This window comes from Pezoporus flaviventris, unplaced genomic scaffold, assembly GCF_033815535.1.
Source record: "Pezoporus flaviventris isolate CSIRO_AGI_PZ_B2104156 unplaced genomic scaffold, CSIRO_AGI_Pfla_v1 ptg000031l, whole genome shotgun sequence".
Taxonomy (NCBI): Eukaryota; Metazoa; Chordata; class Aves; order Psittaciformes; family Psittacidae; genus Pezoporus; species Pezoporus flaviventris.
This window is the reverse complement of record NW_026892579.1, coordinates 255127-278489: the sequence shown is the minus strand read 5'-3', so window position 1 is coordinate 278489 and position 23363 is coordinate 255127. Positions and strand designations below refer to the sequence as shown.

Here is a 23363-nt window from a genome sequence, read left to right as displayed (position 1 = left end):
CTGGAGGGGGAATCTCTCTTGAATCAGTTCTCCATTTTTCGATTTGTATCTCCTAGGTTGCTTTTTGTGTTTTCTTTTTATTTTAAAAAGTTTTCTATTACCATCTTTTCATCTTGACTGCTTTATTTCTGGAGTGATTAACTGTAAGTGTCTGAAGTTGTTCCTTTCCAAGTACTTTCTGTTTTACTGATGTTCCTCTGTTAGTGCACGACACACTAATAAACCTGATCACCAAAACAACTATTGAGTTCTAGGTTAAGTTTCCTCACAGCTGTCAAGTTGACTGTAAGAGAGTTCCTCAAGCAGTGGGCTTTCAATTTAAAAATTGTCTCCAATTTTTTCCATTTCGTAGCTTGAAAACACCACCATAGCATAATGTTACAATTTTATTAACAGAGCAGGGATGCTCTGCATCCCCTTTGAGAATGACCTCACTTCTACAGTCACCTATTTCTCATTTTATGCTGCTGCTTTGTAAAGCTGGAGGGTCTGGATTTATTTAGCATCTGTCTGTTGTAGAGGAAAACTTAGTTATGGACTGCTTAAATAAACTGAGCATATGCAGGTCAGTGGGGCCTGCCAGGAAATATTCTGAGTGTACAGAGGAAGTTGGTTGATGTTATTGCAAGGCTGCTTTCTATCACCTTTTGAAAGGTTATGATCACTGGGAGATGTCCTTAATAATTGGAGAGACAAATGCTGCAACCATCTTCAGAAAAATTGAGGAGGCTCTGGGGGCACAGGGCAGTCAGCTTCACCTCAGTCCTTGGAAGATCATGAAGCAAGTCCTTTTCCAAGCACATGGAGGGCAAGAAGTGATCCGGAACAGCTAGAGAAGATTTACCAAAGGAAAATCATTTTCCTATGAGCCAAATAAGTTTTCTATTTAAGATGGCCAGTTCTGTGAACAAGGAGAGAGTAGAGGATTGGTGTTTTACTATGACCTTAGTAAGGCTTTCAACACAATCGCTCATAATATCCTTAGAGCCAAATTGGAAAGATTTGACTTAGACAGGTAGACTGCCAAGTGGATGAAAAACTGACTGGACCACTGGGCTCAAAGGTTGATAGCTAGTCTGAGTGGCAGCCAGGTGCAAGTGGTATTCCTTGAGGACTGATACTTTTTAATGCCTTCATCGGTGACATGGACATAGTGACAAGACTGCACCGTTGTCATTTTGGGGGATGCCAGCAAATATGGGGAGTGTTCATACATTGGAGGGCAGGGCTGCTGTTCTGGGGGACATCAGCAAGGTGGAATGGGCTGACAGAAGCATCAGGAAGTTCAGAAAAGGCAAATGCCAGCTTGTGCACCTGGAATGGAGCAGAGCATCTGGTGAATAATGAGAAAAATCCAGTGTCACACATACTTACTGTCTTTCTATCTGCCCTCTTTAGTTGGGGTTTGATTTTTTTTTTTTTTTCTGGCATTTCAACTTCTTGTGCAGTAGATTGTATTCCTATTTGAAATTGCATGTGTTCTTTTTAATTTTAATATACTACATAAATTCCTTCTGCAGAGATTGTTTCACTGTTATGGATGCTGTCAAAGAACATCTCATGAAAGACAATTATAGAGAGCTGACTACATTTACGGAAGTGCATACACTGCTGGTACTATATCATTAGCAAAGCTGTCAGTAACTGCTCTTTTTCATAATGCTAACAGAATGAAGAATTGTTTTGTGGTTAGTCTGTCTAACTTTTAGAGATGTGGTGTAGGCTACTGGTGATATGGCTTATTTTATGCAGGAGGTCAAACTAAATAAGTGAAGTGAGTTTTAATGGACTTGGCTTTTGTGAGTATGACCTAATACCAATCAGTTTGACTTCTTAATACAAATTGTATGGGGCTGGACAGGCCACTCGGTTTTACCATGATGCTTTGGCTGTGTGTATAGCAAAGGGGGAAGAAAAATACATTGTGGAGTGAAAGCAGAGAAACCTTGAAGTGCTTTAGGCTGCCAGGTGGAAGGAGCTGTTGCATTTTGTGGTGTATGAGGGTGGAAGTCCACAGGTATCCCGTTTGTATAGTTGTCCCTTCTTTTGTCATTGGGCAAAACTTCTGTACTACATGATAGTGCTGTGTTCATGGACCACTGAACAACAGTTGTCTCCTCTTTTCTTTATAGGGTGGATCACCTGTACACATTTTTTGTTCAGTGGTCACCAGAAATATATGGGAAAGATGCCAAAGAGCAAGGTTTTGTTGTGGTAGAAAAGGAGGAGCTTGATATGATAGACAATTTCTTCAGTGAACCCACTACTAAAAGCTGGGAGGTGAGTGCTTTCTGCCTTTACATGAAGCATGTGCATATCAAGTGTGCATCCTCTAAGAATCTAGGCAATTGTTCTTTTGATGATGTTTATGGCATTTATAATGCTTGCTGCTTCATCTAGAAGTCTCCTCAATGCTTCTGTCTCACAAATGTACTTGTATTCCTTCAGACTTCCTTTCTTCTCTCCTGAGAAATAGCAGGCAAATAACTGGGAGCTCTCTGGGGTCAAACCAGCTGAAATTGTGTAAATGTTTTGGTTGTGTGATGTTCGCCTTCTGCAAAACTATACAGGTGTTATGTTGTCAGTGTTGCTGAATTCATGCTTACATGTGCTACAAGCAAAATCTCAAAAATGTATATGTACACATAAACACCAACGCAGAGATCTATGTGCTGGTTGGAATGGATTGGTATGTGGCGATGTGCCAGACCCTTGCTTCTCAGGTGCACACAGCAATACCATTTGAATGTTGGTTGTAGGATGGATAAATTTTATCCTCGGACTTCGGCTTTTTCGTATGGGGGCTTTTGCAATCTGTTTTAACTAGTTGGCAGGCCTATGTTTATCTGTCTGTCTCTTGAGCATACAAAGCCTAGTTTCTAAGGCAAATAAGCTTGCACACATTTTTTTAATGATTGCTTCTGAATGCTGAAGCACTAGCTGTGCTAAGGATTATGGGATAAATTTAAAAAAGAAAAGGTAAATCCCAAAGTGGGAATTCTCTTGATGATGAATTAAAAAAAAGTCTTAAACATAAACTTCTTTTTAAGGTTCTACTACCTTTTTTTTTTTTTTTTTAAGAATTTCTATCTTCAAGGTGTGTTGTCCCATTCAAAATCAGAGCTTGGGCTTGTCATTTAAAATGTAGCAGCATCACCTCTAATCCTAAGTAGCTGTTATTTTGTTATTTTACAGTTCTGTATTTTCTTAATGCTGGTGTTTTGTGAACTGCAAGATGGAAAAAATGAGTCTTCCTTGTTGGGCACAGAGCTGAGTGTAGTCATATACTGCACTTCCTTGTTTTGCTCAGAGCTGCATGCAGTCATATACTGCACTAGATTTCACTGTTCGGTCTTAATTTCATTCCACTTTCTTAAAGCCAAAATGAAAGCTAGTGTTCAAAAGAACAGAGCTGGGAGAATTCTGGGCACCCTGGGAGCTTGTCTCTCATTGTTTTATTCAAATATGTACTGGGAGAAGTATTTTATGGAAACTGCTTCTAAAGGCGTGTCTCTTTTATTTGTGAGATATTCAAGCTTTACAAATTTAAAGTAGGTCCTGCTAGGAAATCCTTATCAAAGTCCAAATTTGGGCATGCTTACTGTGGAAGTTTCATTCTTCCTTGCGGGGAAACAGAAAGTGTGATTGTAGACAAGCATATAAGCAATTTTATCACAGTGTGCCATTGGCAGTAGCCATCTGTCATGCTTGTGGGCAAGAGCTCTTACCATTAGAGCAGGGAAGTGTAGTGGATACTGCAAAATAACCTGTTAGATGATTAAACGGAAACAAATGCCTTTGAATATTCAAATTTTTTACTATGCCAGACCTGACCAGGAGGAACCTTTTGTGGAGGTATGTTGAACTGTGTCCCTCTTTGAACAGCCTGGATCTGTTATAGCACTTCTGCCCTAGTAAAAAGTGTGTTTTGTACTGAGATGAATTTTAACAGGGTATTCCCACCCCAGGTAGCTTGCTTTCTCAGTCCCATAAAATCTTTAAGGGATTTTGTAGATCCAGTTTCTGTAGTAGTTGATTTTTTTTTTTTTTTATTTTTTTAATCTGTCTCTCATTTTGTGTAGCCTGTAAATACCTGATCTTGCAGGTACCTCTTTTTGCAGTTTTTGACTCTGAACTTCATTCAAATGTGTGTTTCGGTTACGGACTGAGCCAGGTACCCGTGCAGTGAAGAGGGGGACTTGACTGTCTTTGGAGTCAATTTCTATTCACAGCTCCCTTAATACATTTCCTGTGGTTGCCTGTGGCTGTAAGTTTCGTTGCATTTTGCTACAGATGCCTATTGCTGGTTCATTTACTGTAATACTTCACCACTACCACTGTTCCCCCTGGGGTAAACTATTCCTAGAAAATAAACTTTGAAAGCTGGATACTTTTAATTTAAGAAGAAAAAAGGTGATCATTAACAAAAAAAAAAAAAAGTAAAATAAAATAATGGCCTGGGAGATGAGGTGGGAAGGCAGGCCATTCAGGAGGCAGAAAAAGAACAAGGATAAAACCAGAAAGACCATTTTCCTTTAACAGTTTGTTGCTTTTAAAAAAAAAAAAAAAAAATTAATTTTGCCGTGCAAACTTTCCTGAAATTGGCCATGGGAAAATTTTCCAGCACAGGATTTTCTGCAGTCCTGAGAAGACCCAGGACTAGATCCCGCTGAGCCTGGGCTGGAGGAGCAGGATGCAGCTATACAGCTCTTGCAGTATCACTGGCAGGAATACCTGTCCTGCCTTGGGTGTACAGGGGCACCTAACAACATCGCTTTTGCAGGCTGGAGTTTGTCCTGTGGTCCTGCCCTCTTCTCTTTTCCTAACCTCACAGTGTGTGTTGGGGTGCCAGTGCGTGGGTCCTGCTTGGGGCAGCTGCAGACACATCTTGAGGTTCCTGCTCCAAGATAAGACCTGTGGTGGTATGCTCATGGAAGGATGGCAGTTTAAGGTTTCCCATTTGGTTTGTGTTTAGGCCTCCTTGTTTCACCTTTTCTTTCTCCTCAGCCCCATCTCTGAGCTCTTGCTGTTGCTTCTTGCTTGTTTGGTGACACCAAGCCCCAGGTAAAGACCTGCTGTTGAGCACAGTGGGCCTCATTTCACCTCCCACTGCTGTGCAGAGCTGAGGCTCCTATCACTCACTAAGCACCCCGAGCTGCTGCACTGGAGCAGCTTTCCAGCTGTGCCAGGTGATTCTGTCTGCCAGCCAGGAGGCTGAGTACCCCAGCAGCAGCTTGTTGGAAGCCACAAAACCCAGACTGCTGCCATTGAAGGGTGAGGCAGCTCCCTCCCCTCTGCAGTCAGCTCTGGGCATCGTGGATGCTTCCAGCCTGGGATCTCCTGCCCCATGCCATGTTTGGGCTCCTGAATGCTGCCTGTGCCACACATGGTTCAGAGTTTGACCCCTGTCTCTCTCGGCACCTTATAGGCTGCCAAATTCTTTTATAGACGATCTTTAAATGTATGGACTTGCATCATCATTTTGTACGCAGCTTTATGGGAAAAGGTAGTGTGGCTTACCTGTAGTTGCTGGAGAGAAGGCTGTGCTTTGTTTTAAAGTATTAAATGTAAACCTGATGTTGGAAATACTTATATGGACTCACCTTTTAAAATACTACAATGAAGTATGAAGTCTTTATGACGTCTTAGGCAAAGGAATAAACAGAAGTTCCCTGAGAGCTGTTTGAGCATTCTCAACTAAGAATGTATTTTATAAAGACCCTGACTCTCAGAATGAGTATTTTCAAGAACTTATGTAAAGCGGATGCTCAAAATCATCTTACTTGGTACATTTCCTACAAGAAAGAACTCAAAATACCTGTTCGAGTTGATTTACATTTTTACTTCTTTGCTATATTAATTTTGTTTAAATTTGTGAACACAAAACCATGTCTGAGTCAGTAAAGAAAACCAGGAAAAAGCTGCTGTTTAAATAAAAAAGTGAAATTTTAAATCTTCTTATGTTCTCATGAATTAGCACCTGAGAAAATAATTGATGTACTTAACTAGCTGCATGAGAGAAATCAAAGAAGCTTCTGTGTCCTCCTCATTTAGACTACCATAAGACATCGAGTTCAGATGTGTGTATTGTGTCTTGGAAGAAGTAGGTGCACTTGATAGCCTTCTGACTGGTACCAGTTATGTCTGAGGCTGAACACATGATGTCACCTTGTTACTACAATGTTTATTAAACCCAAAGAACTCTACAGCTCTGGGAGGTCACCAGGGTGTGAAGAAATCCTGTCCGTGCTGTCTTGAAGACGCCTTGCCAATTAAGATTTTCCCCATTTGGTTAACACTGCCTGCTCTTGATATAATCATTCCATACAGTGGTTTTGCTCCACACAGTGTGACAGCTGAGGAGTATGTTGCTTAAAGTTAACTTGCTTCAACAGAGGATTGACAGTGTAAGAGCTATGCTTTAGGTTGGACACTTGTTCTTTTGCTTCAGATCATTACTGTAGAAGAAGCCAAACGACGAAAAAGCATTTGCAGTAACTATGAAGAAGAAGATGATGATACTTTGCCTGTCTTAAAGCATCACAGTGCTCTTCTGGAGAATATGCACATAGAGCAGGTATGGCTAGAAACACTTCAAAGTGTCCTTGTTAGCTATGGTGCTGTCCCTGCTAAGTGTGGGACATTCTGCCTCCCGGAGGCAATACCAGTGCTTTTTAAGAGTTCGTAAAGTGCTTAGTATGTTGGAGTGCCATTGTGCAAGGTCCTGTTTGCTGCAGCACTGGCTTACCTGGAAAGCTCAGTATTATGTTTTGCAGCTCTGGAGTTTGATTTGCGTTATTGAGGACTGGCAAGTGTTTCAGTGCTCAGAGAGGGGGTGCTAGTTTTCAAGGCTGTCAAAGGCTATGTGAATGCAGGCAGCTGGGCTCGGAGTGCAAGGCCGTATACATGTGGTAGCGTGAAGCTGCTGGCATCAGCTGTCCCCTTGACAGCTGTATTTTGGTTCAGAGCTCCTGCAGAAAGGGATTAGTTTGGGTACCTCCTGTGACCCAGCCTCTTGAATATGTAACCGTTTCTCCCCATTCATTGTCCAGCTTGCCCGAAGCCTGCCTGCGCGAGTGCAGGGATATCCGTGGCGGCTTGTGTACAGTACACTGGAACACGGGACTAGCCTGAAGACTCTGTACCGTAAATCGTCATCTCTGGATAGTCCAGTTCTCCTTGTCATCAAGGATATGGACAACCAGGTAAGGAGTGCTTGTTCTAAGGGATTTGGGCTGAAATGGCAACATTATGAAAAGTGATCAATATGAAGTGCTAGTCATACTGTGAAATGACATCATACATCATACATCAAACATCAAAATAAGGCATTGGTGTTTTTTGTTTTCCACTGCTCAAACTAAACGTACAGGCAGGAAAGTATATGAATACAGTAATAGACATACACATCCCACCAGCTTCATAATTGCTGTGAGTGCTTATTTTAATAGTGCCTATGGCAGTATCTTCTTTAGGTATCTCAGGTAACAAGCTGTAACAAATAATGCCTCTGTGGAGGTCTAGTACTTCAGTAGGTCCTAGAGTTGGCATTCCTGTTGCTGTTGTTGTCATCTGGCTTTTAACTTGCAGGATACAGAAGATTTGCTCCTCTGATGTACTTTACTAGTTGGTTCTCTTAACAGGAAACACCAGCTCAGTTGTTCTTTAGAAAGTAGTTTGAAATGTTTGGCGATTGTTCTCTCGAATTTTGCACTGTCCTCAAAAGTAGTTTAACCATTTTATTCTGACAGATATTTGGAGCGTATGCTACGCAACCCTTCAGGTTTAGTGACCATTACTATGGTACTGGTGAAACATTCCTCTACACATTCAGTCCACATTTCAAGGTAAGTGGGTGTTCACTTTCCTGAGGAAGATTTTTGGAATCCAGTTCTGAAGCACTTAGGAGATTTTTATGAAGACGGCATATTTGAGCTTAGAAGATGTGCCAGCTGTTAATGGCTGCAGTTGATGACTCATTGCTTCAATGCAGCGCTTTATGCAGAAGCAGCTGTAATTATCTGAAGTGCCAAGAGGACAGTCTGGATGGAAGGGCGAGGAGAGGATTTTAAGTGGATTGAAGGGGGAAGCAGGGAGGAGTGAAGAGTGGACTGCCAAAGACTCACCTTACAGAATCATAGATCTGGTTGGGTTGGAAGGGACCTTCGAGGGTCATCTACTCCACCCCCCCTGCAATGAGCAGGATCATCTTCAACCAGATCAGGTTGCCCAGAACCACATCCAGCTTGACCTTGGAAGGCAGTGATATCAAGTATAGGGTATAATTTTCACACATGCTTAAGATCACAGTGATGACAAAACAGAGATCAGAGTGCTGCTGAAATACCTCTTAATTTTTCAATAATTAAGAAATTATTGAACAGCTTATGCATTTTTCAGTACTGAACACATTGTTCCTTTTTAACAGAATACATGTTGATTTAGAGATGCAAGCAGAATTTCAAAAAGGATTAGGGTGCCTTGTTTATAGTTTTAAATATGTGTAGCAAGGGGCATTGGAACTAGATGATCTTAGGGTCCTTTCCAACCCTAACTGTTCTATGATTGTTCCTTTACTTTCTACCTATTACCTCTTCCTCTCCCTTTAAGTACAAATAAAATAAAATATGACCACACCAAAAAATACATGTTAAGAGTTGGTCCCCAGGAGTTCTAGAGTACAAGAACCCTCACAGTCCAAACATACATTTATTCCCTCTTCTCTCCCCCGCCTTAGGTATTCAGATGGAGTGGGGAGAACACCTACTTCATCAATGGAGACACCAGCTCTCTGGAGCTCGGAGGTGGAGGGTGAGCAAATGGTTTTCCAATTCTGTACCTAACTTTTTTAATGAGAATAGGGACAGTGGTAGTTGCAAGAAAAACTAATCGGTAAAATGGTTGAACTTAACTTTTAGTACACTGTTTAGAGCAGATATCTCACCAGTCTGATTTCTGTTACAAAACCAAAGGAATTTCCATTGCTTAAAGAAAGTGACTGATGTTAGTGAGTAGAGTTTGTTGTGTTTTGGGGTTTTGTTAGAAGAAAAAAAACCAGATGTTTTGGTAAGATACATGTCTCATTGCTGAAGAGGTTTGTCACCACAGGACATCTGGGCATTGTTTGCATCGGGAGTGTATAAACACCCCTCCTCCTTCTCCTAAAGCAGATGGGGCTGAAGAGCTGGGGAAGGGATCCTTGTGTCCACATCCCAGTCTTGGCCATAGCTACAGCTGGTGGATTCGAATAGCTGAATGGTACGAGGGGCTGTAGGCATAGACTCAGTCCTGCCCTCTGCACTGCTCATTGGTGCAAACAAGAGAGGGGCTGCTCTATGAGCTTCTTGACAAGTGTTTTGCTAAGACTCAGGTCTTCACAATCGGTCTAAGAGCTCTTCAGAATTACATAGATTTTTCCATATCGCTTCTCTGGTGGTTTCTACAGCTTCTGGTATTTTTACTATCATATATATATAACCCCAGAATTACTGCGTATTTCCTTTTTAGTGGCCGGTTTGGCTTATGGTTAGATGCAGATTTGTATCATGGGCGAAGCAACTCCTGCAGCACCTTCAATAATGACATCTTATCCAAGAAAGAAGATTTCATAATACAAGACATCGAAGTATGGACATTTGAGTGAAATACTGACTGCCTTAAGGACTGGATCTGTTAGGCACTTAAAAGCTAACTAGAAGGTGCAGGCTGCCTCACAATGTTACACGCTTTTTCCTCAAGTTTGTACCAGAGCATGACTACGCAAAAAAACCCCAACGAACCCAAGAACAAACAGCTGGTTTTGAGAGGCAGTAAGAGACAGAACAGTAAGACATCATTCTGAAGTGTTTTTTACTTCCTCCTCCAATACTTCTCCATTGAAGATATGATGCTTATGAAAACATTCATGGTGTATAAGTTGAAAACTTTTTCTGTAACTGTGAAGAAGATCCTGTGGGAAAACTATAACTATATAGTACATTCCATGTGTATTTATGTTCAGTGTACAAATGCTAACCAAAAATAAAAGGTTACTTTACCAAAATCTACAGCATACTGTTTGCCATGGAAAAGAATCAAATAGGTGTACACAGCACTTAAGGGAACATGTTTTTAAGGTCTTTTTATTTATTGTTATTGTATAGCAGATTTATTTTTTTTTTGTAAAAGCTATGAATTTTTTCTTTTAATGTTCCAAATCTCAATTTGATAAATACTATTCAGGTAGGTTTCTTATGCATTGGCATTTATTCTGAATCAATTTATTTGATTTCTGAAGTTGATTTTTCTATTTTTATTTTGTAAATGAGATTGCATTTTCGTTTTACCCTAATTAGAGGGTTTGTTTTCTGGCAGAAACACTTGAGTGCATAATTCTGTTCCGTTTTTTTTTTCCTAATATGAGAGAAAAGGGGAATAGTGCTTCCTAGTAACTCGGCTGCCACATTCATGTTAATAGATGATTATTTTGGCAGTTTATGGAGACACTGGGCAGACTGCCACCTGGTGTAGACTGTGTCAGCTCTGTTGCAGTCAGCAGGATTGGGACAGCATGCTCTGAGCATCTGCCCTAGTATTATTTGACTGTTTATGAAGGACATTTTGAAGAGGATTGTTTCTTTATATCACCACCAAATGATTCAAAATAAGCTACCCACTGTGCTTTTATGAGCATTTATCTACAAATTGAAGAATTCGTTAAGGAGAAAATACAACTGAGATTTAGAGAAGAATGCTATTTTCCTAACAGGCCAGGACATGTCAGTGTAATACTTCTTTTCTTAGTAATTACATATATGATTTCCTTCCCAAAAAAGACTTAAAGCAACAGGCTGGTTTAAGGTTTGTCAGGCAACTAAATACTGTTCTTTGCTTTTCATGAACTAAACTGATACTTCCCCTTCTTCCCCCCCCAACACTGAAGAGAAAAGACTCCCGTGTTAGGAAATGAAAATTTTGGTTAATAGGGAGAGTGTGACAGAGGACTAGCTATCTTCACTGTTTGCTAAGGAATTCTCTTTCCCATTAAGAGGTGGCTCTGCTTACGCAATCCAGGCCTGACTAGCGTTAGGATGCTGTCCTGCCTTAGACTCAAATGTGTCACTGTCCTGAGAAAAGCAGGTTTTAGAAATGTTAGTGTGCTTCCATGCATTAAAGCAGTACAGTCTAATTTTGGAGTATTATTAACTGACGAATACAACTCAGTTTAAGTTACTGCTCTTCCCTTTTTGAAGAGATTAAAAAAAAACCCAGCAAGTGGTTTTCTTTCAAAAGTGTTACTAAATCTTAATCCTGCACAGAAATTTCACAGTCTAAAAGCCAATGCTATCTTAGAGTCAGCCTGTAGCACTCTGCACGTGAGCTTTTCACACTTCCCTTCTGCGTGGTCTACTACAGCCATAAATAAAGTTTTTATTGGTAACGTAAAATATTTTGGAAGTCGCTTACAGAGTAACACTTTGAAGATACCAGGAATACCCAATACTGTTTGCTCTTTTAAATGGTGGCAGACCACTTAATAGTTAAAAAAAACAATCCAACCTGACCAAGTTCAACATTTTACATACATTTCACTAGTGCTGCCTACAACTTACTCCATTATATTATCCTTGTCAGAGCATATCTATATATTCCAAACAGTGTTGTTCAATCAAAATTCTGTGACCCTTGAAACTATGAATATTGAATATATGTAATGCAGTGCTATCACAATATTTTCAATAAAGCAATTTATGCATTCAGAAACTTGTTACAGTTTTTTTTACTCACAAACTTCAGTAAATGTTGAAGATGAAAGGATACAGCTTAAATTACAAGTTATGCTGACAAATACCTGTGCCTCCCCTTGAAAAGAGAATTCCAGCAATATCCCATTTTAGAAACACAGGTAAAGAGATGGGAGGTTTGGGTTTTTTTGCTTGGGTTTTTTGTGTGTGGTATAGCATCTCGTAAAAGAGCTGTGGTTTGGGTTTACTCAAAGGCTGTTACAAAGTAGTTCTTGTTTCTCTTATCTGTAGTGAATTTCCTGTGTTCCCTCATCTTTTTTGACCAACATTTCCCAGAAGTCAAAAGTCCATGTACATAATTTTTGTATGCACCATTTTTATGTTGCTGAAGTGTCTGTGTATTTTTATTTCTGCCCAAGCACAACAAAGGCATACATACCTTAAAACTGCTTTGCTCTTGGGTGTTACTGGTTTTATGATATACAGAGGTGGCATTAAGAAAAAACAAACTGTGATTACACATGAAACAGGACAAGTGTGCTGTCTGTGAACCTGGCTTTGAAGTCGCAGTAAGAGTTTTCTTGAAGTAAGAAGAAGATTACGGGCCTCTGCCCCCTCTTCCGTCTTGTCTGCAGCCCTGCTGTTAAGTGAACCCGTAGAAGAGTCCAGCGCAGAGCTACAAAGATGATTAAGGGGATGGAACATCTCTCTTAGAGGAGAGGCTGAGGAGCTGTGACTTTAGCTTGGAGGAGACTGAGGGGTGACCTCATCAGTGTTTACAAATACGTAAAGGGTGAGTGTCAGGATGATGGAGCTAGGGTTTTTTCAGTGATGTCCAGTGATAGGACAAGGGGCAATGGGTGTAAACTGGAGCACAGGGGGTTCCATGTGAACATCAGGAAAAATTTCTTTACTGTGAGAATGACAGAGCACTGGAACAGGTTGCCCAGGGGGGTTGTGGAGTCTCCTACGTTGGAGATACTCAAGGCCCGCCTGGACAAGTTCCTGTGTGATGTACTCTAGGCTACCCTGGTCTTGCAGGAGGGTTGGACTAGATGATCTTTTGAGGTCCCTTCCAACCCTTGGGATTCTGTGATTATGATCACTAGAGAAACCACTGATTTTTTTTTTTTTTTTTTTTTTTTCCTCTCGGAGGGAGAGCAAAAGCTTGTTCTTGCAATATGAAGCACATATACTTGGATAAAGTTTTTTGACTCAGGGCAGTGATAAGATGCTCATTCACAGTAAGGCTTTTAAGTACTGTGCTTGTACTGGTGGTTAGGGGGTGTAATTCAGCGTGTGCCCGGCTGTGGCAATCCAGAGGACCTCTGTTTTACCTGTTCAGAAGAGGCTGCCTTGCGGCAGTGAGTCTGAGCACTGGGGGCTCCTCGTTCAGCTGTGGAAGGCTTCACTAAGGTAACCGGGGCTGCTAGGCGTTCACCTATCGGCGCGGCTGCAGACAAGACGGAAGTGGGGGCAAAGGCCACTTTCCCGCGCCTCGAGCGCGCCCCCTGGCAGTGCAGGAGGCGGGCAGGTGGGCGGGGCGCTGACGCAGCCGCCCGGCGCCCCGCCTTTAGACCTCTCTGGCACCGCGTGAGGACGCCGCCCCGCCTCTGCCGCCAGGGGGCGCATCTGCGGGGCGGCGGCAATGGCGGGCGGGGAGGGTGTTGCGGCTGCGGCTGCTAGTGCCGCCGCTGAGGGGAGCGAAGCCGGGAAGGGCGGCAGCTACGACGGCAAGTGCGTGTTCTGCAGGATCGCCCGCAGCGAGGAGCCGGGCACGGCGCTGCTCTCCTCCGAGGTGGGTCGGGGGCGTCCCGCGGGCGGAGCTCTGGGAGCCGCCGCCCCCGTCCTGTCCCGTGGGTGCCGGGCCTCCGCTGGAAGGGGTGGGGGTCTTGTCGGCCTGTGCGGGTGGCTGGTGTTCGTTGCCAGTTCTTACCGGAGAGCCGAGCGCTGGCTGCCGCCATGTTGGTGCTGGGACAGCCCCTGCGTCGATCGCGGTGCTGCTGGGCACCGCGGCCCGCGGGGAGTGTGGTGCTCCGGGGAGAGGGAGAGGGCTGAGGGAGCAGTTTGGCAACGAGAGGTCGAAGCCTGAGGTTGGGCCTTGAGGCGTCCGCCTGGTGCCGGCCCTCCCTCCCTTTCACCCTCTCGGCCCGGCATGCCAGGTCGGGAAGGGCCTGGCTTCGGAAGGCTTGGAGGGTCTGGGGCAGTGCTGAGAGACCTCGGCTCTTCTGTGGAGATCAGAGTGAAATGTGGGTCAGAAGGAAAACACTGTCATCCTTAAAGGTCGGCACAACAGCTAGAAACTCGACACTGAGGTATCCTGGCTGCAGGTCAGCTGAGGACATATCACCCTCCCAGGTTTTTCTGGAGGCTAGCTCCAAAAAATGTGAAGGTTTTTGCTAGCTACTTCAAATACTCTGTGTACTATAGTATTGATGTGGGGAATGTGGACTTTGCTATCTACTCTTTGCTGATATCCTAATCAATTTAATATGTTTGCATCTTTTTTTAGTATGAAGACATCACTTGCTTTAGAGATTGCAGACCTGGAGCTCCCCACCACTATCTGGTGGTGCCGGTGGAACACATGGGAAACTGCAAAACACTGAAGAAAGAACACATACCTTTAGGTAAGAGTGCAAGTGTCTGTTCAAAGGAAAATAATTTCACACAGCCTTAAATAGTGTGTTGTCAAGTAAATTATGCCTCTGAGCATCATTTGGTTGAGGATGTAAACACGGAAATAGATGGTACGAGTCAGTGCAGGCAGACACTTGCACTTGCTGGGAGCTTCATGTACTGTTCTAGAGGAGCACATTTTTTGTGCCATGTTAGAAAAACATTGCACTACTGTATGAAGTCTCTTTTGTTTGCATGGAGTAGAGATGCCTCTGCACTTTCCTGTAACTGCAGCTTTAGTTTTAAAGCATTTATGTGAGACTTTATTGTGTTTTCTTAGGCATATGTGCAATTTCGTGTTATATTTAAAATACAGCAGAATTTTATTAAATGTATGTTTCAAAACAAGTGTTACGTTATTTTTCACGGAAAAAGGGAGTGAGAGAAAAAAGAGGGATACGTTTTTCCAAGAAACATCAGTAATTTTTGAAAAAATAAGGTTATAAAACTCTGAAGCTGACGTATTGTTAATAGGCTTCTTTTTCCTTTTTTTTTCTTAAGAAAACATTGTCCTGTGATTTGTTTCACAAGAAATGCCTATCTAAGTGTGTTGAGTAACAGGAAAAACTACAACCCATATGTGCCCGAAGAGATTCCACCTCAGGGAAACTTATAGGTGGTGCAAGAAAAAAAAGAGTTATAGTTGCGTGTTGCAAATCTTGCATTACTGTATTTTCCTTTTAACCATAGGGTAGCTTTCTCCAGAAAAGAACTTCTATATGCATTTGGCTTCAAGACAATTCCTTAGACTTGCCTTAGTGTTGCTTCTTTTCTCAGTGATACCCTGATGAAATGTTGTCCTAGTAATAAATAGTACTTACAGTTTTGCTTCAATTTAAATTCATGTACCATCTCTGAAACTTCCCAACTTCCCCAGGCTGCCCACGATCAAAGTCCTGTAGCTGTGTAGAGATATAACACTGGAATTAGTGTAAATGTCATTAATTCTAATCAGTCAATATTTGTTACTTTTTTTCATGAGGGTGTGGTGATGGCATGGCTTTTGTACAAGGTTCTTAGGATAATATCACACTTAAGAGCATCAGTAGTGTGGGAATTGGTTACAGTAGCAGTTTTCATGTCAATCATTGCACATTGCACCACACTGTCTTGGAAGTCTTTGATTGTGAGTAGTTGCCATATTTGTATCTTGAAAAACACATTTGTGATCTTAGTGTAATCAGTTTATTGAAGTTAATATTGTGAAGAGTAGCATTTTAAAAAATCACTTGACATATGATGTCCAAAATACTACTTAAACGTTAATTGAAATTTATTTGTGTTTAATAGTGAAGAGAATGATGGAAGTTGGAAAAGCTGTCCTCCAGAGAAATTACTTTAGTGACTTGCATGATGTAAGGTATGTAATGGAAACCTTCTATGTTTATTGAGTATGGTTTTTTTGCTTTTCAGAATGCTATTTTAGAGGTGGGGGCAACAAGTACAGTGTGATTTATTGAAGAAATCTGGTCTGCACTCACTTATTGCATGGTTTCTCAAGTAGAATATGCTGGTATTCAATTTTTTTTTTTTTTTCTGATGAATTTCCAGCTCAGATTATGTTCCAGCTCAGATCCTTTCCTGACCACATCTTGGGGTAGGGAGGGCACTTCAAACAGCTTACCTAAAAGGCTGCTCTTTAAGTACAAGCTAAAAATATGCTCTAAATCCTAGATTCCGGAAGAGAAGTAAACTTTGTCCTGTTCAAGCAGGGCACTGTGTTGTGTTTCAATTGTATCTGCATTCATTTGATTGCAGTGCTGCACCCTTTAGCTTAAATTGAACGGTGTAGGGGGCTGGGCCTTCATGATAAAAATAGGTAAAAACTACATTAATCTAGTGACACTTGGCTTTCCAGCTGAAAACTAGATATAATACATTTAAGATACATTTTATTTTTAAACCCTCCTTTCATCAAAACATGTCTTAAATACAGAGGTGCGAAGGAGAAGGTCAGTGGGCTCTTGAAAAGGTTCCCTGAAAGCATAATGAAAGGTGTATTATTGTTCCTACCATTATGTACAAGGAAAGTGCCATGAGTTGTTAATTGCTGATGTTAAAGAACTTGCAATGTTCCACTTCTTCCTGAATTAACATTACCAGTATTTCTTTACTTGTTTTCCTTTTCTGAAGAATGGGTTTTCACTGGCCTCCATTCTGCTCAATCTCCCACTTGCATCTTCACGTCCTGGCCCCAGCCAGCCAGCTAGGATTCTTATCCAGACTCTTTTACAGAATCAATTCCTACTGGTTTATCACGGTAAGTGTAATGCAGGTGAGCTTTTCGATAGGTTTTCAATTGTAAGCTGAAAATATGATGTCTTTCTAACATTTTAACTACGTCCAGAGTTTCTTAGAATAGTTTTTTTGCGTTACTGTAATTGTTATGTATATTTTGCAGTAACTATTTGAAAAAATCTAATGGTAAAACCTGTAGTGTTTATGCTTGTTAAGGGGAATGGAGTGCCTGTACCATTAGCAGCAAGCAGTACAGTAGTTCTGGATCTAACATATATCTGAGGTTAATGTGATGTGCTTCTGAGAACATTTTGTAAATATTTGCTCTTTAATTTAAAAGGATATGTACAAATGTGATGGACTGTTGTGCATACACCCTGGTTCATCCAATTCAGGTGAAAACATCCACCAAATGATCACTTTTATCAGGTCACATGGGTTTTGTCCTCTTGACATCTTTAGATTAAAACAAGTGCCTGCTTTACAAAAACATGGTTTGTAGTGATTTTTGTCAGTACAGAAAAGCAATAAGACTGAACTGGCACTAACTACTACATCACTTTGAAAATACCTCTCTCAAGGACTAAAGCCTACTCTCACTGCTTTGATACAGCAAAGAACTTGTCCTTGTGATGTAGCTACAGCATCCCTGTGTATTGTAAAATTCAGTTTTACTTGTGTTTGAAATGTGTTCTGCTTTCCCTTTAGTCAAAGCATTACAGGTGTAGTTACTGAACAGATCCGGCTATTAAAAACATAAAGCATTATGCAGCCATGGGAACTCTCTGGAGTGTCACCCGTCCTCACTCAGCACTGTGAATTGTCTGGCATTGTGAACTTGGACACTTCAGGATACGTTTTCCAGAACAGTCAAATGCTTTATGCCAAATGAGATGTATAATTTATTTGTCCTTGCACAGCAAGGTAGAAAATGCAGAGTTTGAGGATACCTGGAGAATCAGCGTTGCTTTCTGTCCTCACATTTCATCCACTCAGGGGGCAGTTACAGTAGCTTCCCTTTTTAAGAGATGTAACTCGCAAAGTTCTGTTGCAAGCAGGGTGACGCTTTTGCTTCTTGCCATGGAAGGTCTGATCTAGGGATGAGGTGGAGAACTAGATGGCAGGGGGATTGGAACTACATGATCTTAAGGTCGCTTCCAACCCAAGCCATTCTATGATTCTTGCCATGGAAGGTCATTGCACAGCCCCAAAAGAAAGATGCTGAAAAAGGTCATCTGAAGAATATAGATAGCCTCTTAATGAGAAAAAACTTGGCTTCTTCACAGTAGTACCTTGCTGGAGATCTCACCTAGCATGAAAAAAGCAGATGTCTCTGCTGTACTGTAGAGCATCACACAGATATTTGGCCGTCATAATAAGTATAGCTGTGTAGTTTAATTGCTTACTTTCTTGGATTAGACAGGGAGATCAGTACCAAGTTTGGTTATCCAATATGGATATACTTCCACAGAAATACTTGTTTCAGAAGTGCGCATGTTAGTTTCCATGTGCCCAGTTTGGCTTGCTAGAACAACATTGGCAGGCCAGTGTTGTCTTTCTGCCCCGAGCCTTTCTGCAGGCTCTGTGGGCTGTTGCTGTTAAATATACAAGATACAGCTGTGCCAGTTATGTGCTACATGCATAAATAACTACATGGTGAGAAAAGTATGTGTGAGCATAGTTACATAACCAGAGAATGGATGTGTATCTCGTGACATGAACCACATGTGAATGCACTCCATCCCTCAGCAACATATGTGGCTAGTGTACAGCTTGTTGGGTGATGAGAGGCCACAACACCCTGTCTCCCAAAGAATTCCAGTTCTCAGAGCTTGGTTGTTCTGAGCGCTGCTGTCTTTTGAGGTCTTTAAAACCACACAGCTTTATATGCTATTTATTTGCTTAAGCATCCTCTGACTTTAATAGGTTCTGTTTTCTCTTCTGTGGGCCTAATGGGAGTTTGATGGAAACTGAAAGAGTCTGCTGTTTAAAACAGTCATTGTATTCTGCTTGTTTTATGCTTGTCTGCAAAAATGAAAAGTAAGTGCTCTGTCAGTGTCACTATTTTTAAAATTGAATTTTCAGTAAACTGAAGGTCCACGGTGTAGTTAATACATTGCTTTCTCTGTTTCATAGGCTGAACAACTGATTGAGCGACTGCAAGCTGAAAATGCTACCAGCTGAAAGCACTCTTAGTCTTGTGTCGCTAGCCAGTTTGTTCTTCAGTTTTGGCCTCTGCTTTAAGGTTGCACAGTTTGATGTTGCCAATAATAAACCAGGATAAAAAAAACAAGAGCTTTAGTTCCTTATGAGGAAATACACACCAAATGTGTAGCTGCCAACCTAAGTTTCCCATTTGGATATTTAGTCTATGTACTTCTCTGACAATAAGGCAATATATTTTAATTATAATTTTGTATTTGTGTATATGCATACATAATACATACATACACATAGTCACACATGCAGAGAACTTTCCTCAGTAAAAGGCAGATATAGCAACAGAATGTATTGCAACTAAGGCACAAGTTAACTACTAACAGCATGTACATGATAACAAAGGGAATATTTGTTGCGGGATCAAGCTTTTATTTTGAAGCGGCGTTGTTCTAGGATTGCAACTAACATTTAAGTTTCCATCTGTATTTGTATAATATGCTAGTTATGCCTAGTGATTAGTAAGTACATGCTGAAAGAACACTACTAATTTTCTGATGCTAAACCACTTTAATATATTACCTGTCTTTCATGACAGTGGCAATGTTAGTACAATAGGTGCCCAAGATATCATAATGCTATATAACATAGACCATAGTTTAAGTGTCTGTGTAAGTGGTTGTATGTTGAACTTAAAGGTTGTTTCCCTCTTACTTACACAATATTTGAAATTAATTGTTTACAAAAAATGTGAAGAGTTCAAGAGGAGTTGATTTATTATACTGTTCTTCTGTGTGATAACAGAAAAAATAATCCAAATTTTTAGATGGTTCTGATATTGTTCCTACTGGAAGTTCCTTGGAGATTACTCATGCCTTGGCTAAGTTTGCATTCTAAATGAAGTCCTAAGAGACATGTGTTTTGAGTGAGTATGTGGCAGGCTTGCTAATAGCAATGTGATTTGAATTCGGGATAGCGGGGACTGAGCCCAAAATTAGAACAAGTTGGGTTGGTTAAGGAATCTGCTGAACATTTTGCCTTTGCTGTATGACTCTAATGAGTAACACTAGTGCTCTGCTTTTCAATACCATATTAAGGCAGACTGGAAAGTCAGACCTCCAGAATACATGGGGTGGATTTTCCTTCACAGAGCGTATCTCTCAATGCCCAGTTAGTCAAGTGCCCTTGGCTGATGCATTTGATGCAGTTGAGGTGTTAGTGGTCTGTTGTATCTGTGAGCTTCCCTGAACAGTATCTGCTCAGTGTTTTTCATTGATCCAGCACCTGTTGCCTTAGTTGTACAATGTATTGTAATATTCTTACGGTGAACTAGATGTAATACTTGAGAAAGTTCACATCCTTCCGCATATCAACACCTTCTATTTGGAAGAGTTTACACCTCTTTTCTGTAAGACCTTCTTCCTAATGTCTTGTTATTCTTACTAGTGGGCACTCATATGTCATTTGCACCCCTTTAGGGTTTAAATTTGTAACATCAGGTAGGAAGAGTGTGAATTAAAGCCACTGAACTTTGACTACTTCTGTGCAATAGATGAGGAGGTTTGAGCTGGCTCCTAGTTTTGTGAAATATCTGAACATTAAGATCTTTCAAGAGCTATGTGTATGTGTTCTGACCTGTTATTAATTTATGTGACTGTACTTAACTGTGACTTGATATTTAAAGTACCGACATGAACTGCTGTCAAAAAGGATTAATAAACAGAATAAATGCTAATCTTGGAATGATCTTCCAGTGCAGTGGAAGACTTGACTGTGGGGTTGGCCATGGATAGCCCTTTGCTTAGTATTCACACCCAGTATGTCTCCCAGAATAGGAAAAGCAGAAGTGAAAAAACTCGTGGGTTGAGATAAATACAGTTTAATAAGTGAAGGAAAGAGGAATGAAAAAAACAAGCTATATGATGCAAAGGTAATCCCTTATGACCTCCCACAAGCAGGCCAGTAGCAGTGGCTGCCTCCCCCCCCCAAAAAGCCTCTCGTATGGTATGGAATATTCCTGCTGGTCAGTTTGTGTCAGGTGTGCAGGGTCTTTGCCCACTGGAGGGGCAGAGCGGGAAAACAAGAAGGCCTTGATGCTGCAAGCACTGCTCAGCAATAACCACACTGGTGTGTTAGGCAACACCGTTTCCGTCACCAACCCAAAACATAATACCTTACAGGCTGCTCTGAAGAAAACTTTGCATCCCAGACAGACCCAGTATGTTCTCACACGTACACACAAGCACAAAGGTCAACTTCTATGTCTTCCATTTGAGAAGAGTCCCAGTAATGACAGTAAGACTGAAAAGGTACTACAAATCAGGATACAACCTAGCTTCCAAACTTTTACTGATGAGCAAGATAGGGAATTCAGTTTGTCTCTGACAGCAGCAGACAGGCCTCAAATTGGCTAAAACAACAAAGCATTAAACAGACACATTAATTACTGAGATGAATGTTCAGTATCTCATTAGTGTTTCTGAGCATAGAACCGTGTTATGTTTTCTTTCTGTATTGACAACCATTCTTGCACTCAGCAGATAATTTAATTAGGCAAAGAAATACTTTATGAAAAGCCTAATGCTTTGAATATCACTCAGAATTCCTGGCTAGCCCCTGGAAGAGGTGGTGGGCAGATGCCGTTAACTGTCACTTTCTTCTACAGCAGCATTATTAACATCATTTTGAAACTTCCAAAATAACCTGTATCACAAAGAGCAATAGAACTCTCTTGGAGCATGAACTTGGCAGCTCTTACTCTTTGGGAGCCTGGAGAAGCAAAGTGAAGTTTAGCCACTGCTGCTGGCTCTGTTGTTCTTTGATCCAGTATTAGCTGTCCTGAGAAAAGCTGCTTTTTTGACTACAAGTTTAAGAAAGACAAAGGTTTATTTGTGATTTTTTGTTCAACTGTTTTGCATAAATTCCCAACCTAATTCGAACCCAGAGAATAAAGCTTTTAGACTGAAGTACTAACTGCCCCTCTGAAAGGATAAAATGGATACACAGCACTGTTAAATGCAAAATAAGAAACAAGTTTGTGTTTTGACTAAGGACAGCATTTACCATGTGATCAAACTAGTAACTAGTCCTCAAGGTAATGTAAAGTCATCTTAAGTGTGAGTGGTAAACAAAAGCATAAAAATGGGAGCAAACCAGTGAAAATCGCATTTGAAATCTGACAAACTTGGAAACATAAAAATTCATTTGCTGTCATTGCAGTCTGATGTGCAACATTTATTGAAGTGCTGAAAGTGCCTTCAGTGCTTGACAAAATACATATAATCCCCATACGGCGTACAGTCTAAACCAGCTGCAGAATTCACAGGCTTCAAGTGGCAGAAGAGGAAAAGACCACTGAGGGAGCTTGCCACAAAGAAATTTAGGAGAGATTTGAAGAGCTGGAAGTTACTCAGTGGAGCAAGAACACCTTTTAGAAGGTCAGAGTTTACTTACTACTCCAGATAAGCTATAATACTAGAAAACTTCTAATACTAGAAATAATTTACTAAATTCTGTTCCACTTACTCTAATGGGAGCTCATTACAAAAAAAAAATTGCCTCTTGAAAAGTTTAAATTCCTGTTTCGTCTGTAGATGCTTGTCTGATCTCCACATCACAGATGAGGAAGAAAAATTGTGTTAAACTTGTGACCTGGTAGCTAAATTGAGTCATGTGCATTCAATATGATGCATTTGTGAGAAAAGGCTTCAAGAGTAGTTTCTTATTCTGGAGTGTACTAGTGGACAAGCTGACCAATTGTATTACCTACCTTCTAGACTTCTTTTGAAATACTGGCTATTGCTGGAAGCAGGAGTTGTCAACCTGCATGCTGCCCCAGTCCGTCAGCTTGGTGTTCATAAGCATTGGATGGGCACCTAGTAAGATCTCAGTCGCTCTATAGAGAATATTCATCTAAAGCTGGCAGGAAATTTGGCCCTGTAATTCTTAAAATCCCCCCATTCCTCTATAAATAATGTTTTTTATAATAAGCCTTGTTTTTATTCAAAATACCATGATAGGGCAAGCTGGTTTTAGTCGCTTATGAAGTGGGCAAGACCACTTCATTAGGGCTCATCCTGCTTCTTTGTTTTGATCAGAGATGTGCCTAAAGCTCTAGCTGTACTCAAGTGATATTTAAACCATCTGGCAGCAGGAGAGTGCAGCAGAGGCCACACAAGAATCAAACGCTAACTACTTACATGGCACTGGAAGCCTAGATTCCTGACATTTAACCATTTGAGCCAGCCTTAATTAAGAACTAGTGAGTATACATGAGCTGGACTTCCATCTTATGGTGCTCAGGCTACACAGTGCCTGCCTCAAGTGTGTGTCTTTTAATGTATCATTTGTACAGTGTCTAGTATTGTTTTTCCTGCTACCGCCATCCTGTTAGTGAGCTGGTGTCATCTGAACCACCTGATACTGCTTCCTGCAAGCTATGAGCTAATACTATGGCAGAACTGACTGGATTTCAAAATGGTTAGTATTAAATGACCTGCATTCCATAGTTGTATTGTAAAAAGTTTGATTCATTTTGAAATCAAAATGAGAGCCAAAATCCACTGC

General features: G+C 41.1%; 2 protein-coding genes across 9 annotated transcripts in view; both read left to right on the top strand.

The window, feature by feature from the left end:
* Positions 1-11742, top strand: part of NCOA7 (nuclear receptor coactivator 7) — an 84204-nt gene extending 72462 nt beyond the window's left edge. For 7 of the 8 annotated variants that reach the window (XM_061459982.1, XM_061459983.1, XM_061459984.1 and 4 more), the window contains 6 exons: positions 2133-2280; positions 6452-6577; positions 7053-7205; positions 7752-7847; positions 8738-8811; positions 9508-11742. In XM_061459982.1, coding sequence (XP_061315966.1) covers positions 2133-2280; positions 6452-6577; positions 7053-7205; positions 7752-7847; positions 8738-8811; positions 9508-9643 — 733 coding nt within the window. In that variant the 3' untranslated portion in view covers positions 9644-11742. Of the gene's footprint in view, positions 1-2132; positions 2281-3620; positions 3856-6451; positions 6578-7052; positions 7206-7751; positions 7848-8737; positions 8812-9507 lie in introns of those variants that run through there. The other variant, XM_061459989.1, reaches the window with a different exon arrangement.
* A 1566-nt stretch (positions 11743-13308) lies between these two features.
* Positions 13309-23363, top strand: part of LOC133272632 (tRNA (guanine(10)-N2)-methyltransferase homolog) — a 42103-nt gene continuing 32048 nt past the window's right edge. Inside the window, exons 1-4 of the mRNA XM_061459980.1 lie at positions 13309-13521; positions 14236-14353; positions 15693-15762; positions 16536-16662. Coding sequence (XP_061315964.1) covers positions 13372-13521; positions 14236-14353; positions 15693-15762; positions 16536-16662 — 465 coding nt within the window. The 5' untranslated portion in view covers positions 13309-13371. The remainder of the gene's footprint in view (positions 13522-14235; positions 14354-15692; positions 15763-16535; positions 16663-23363) is intronic.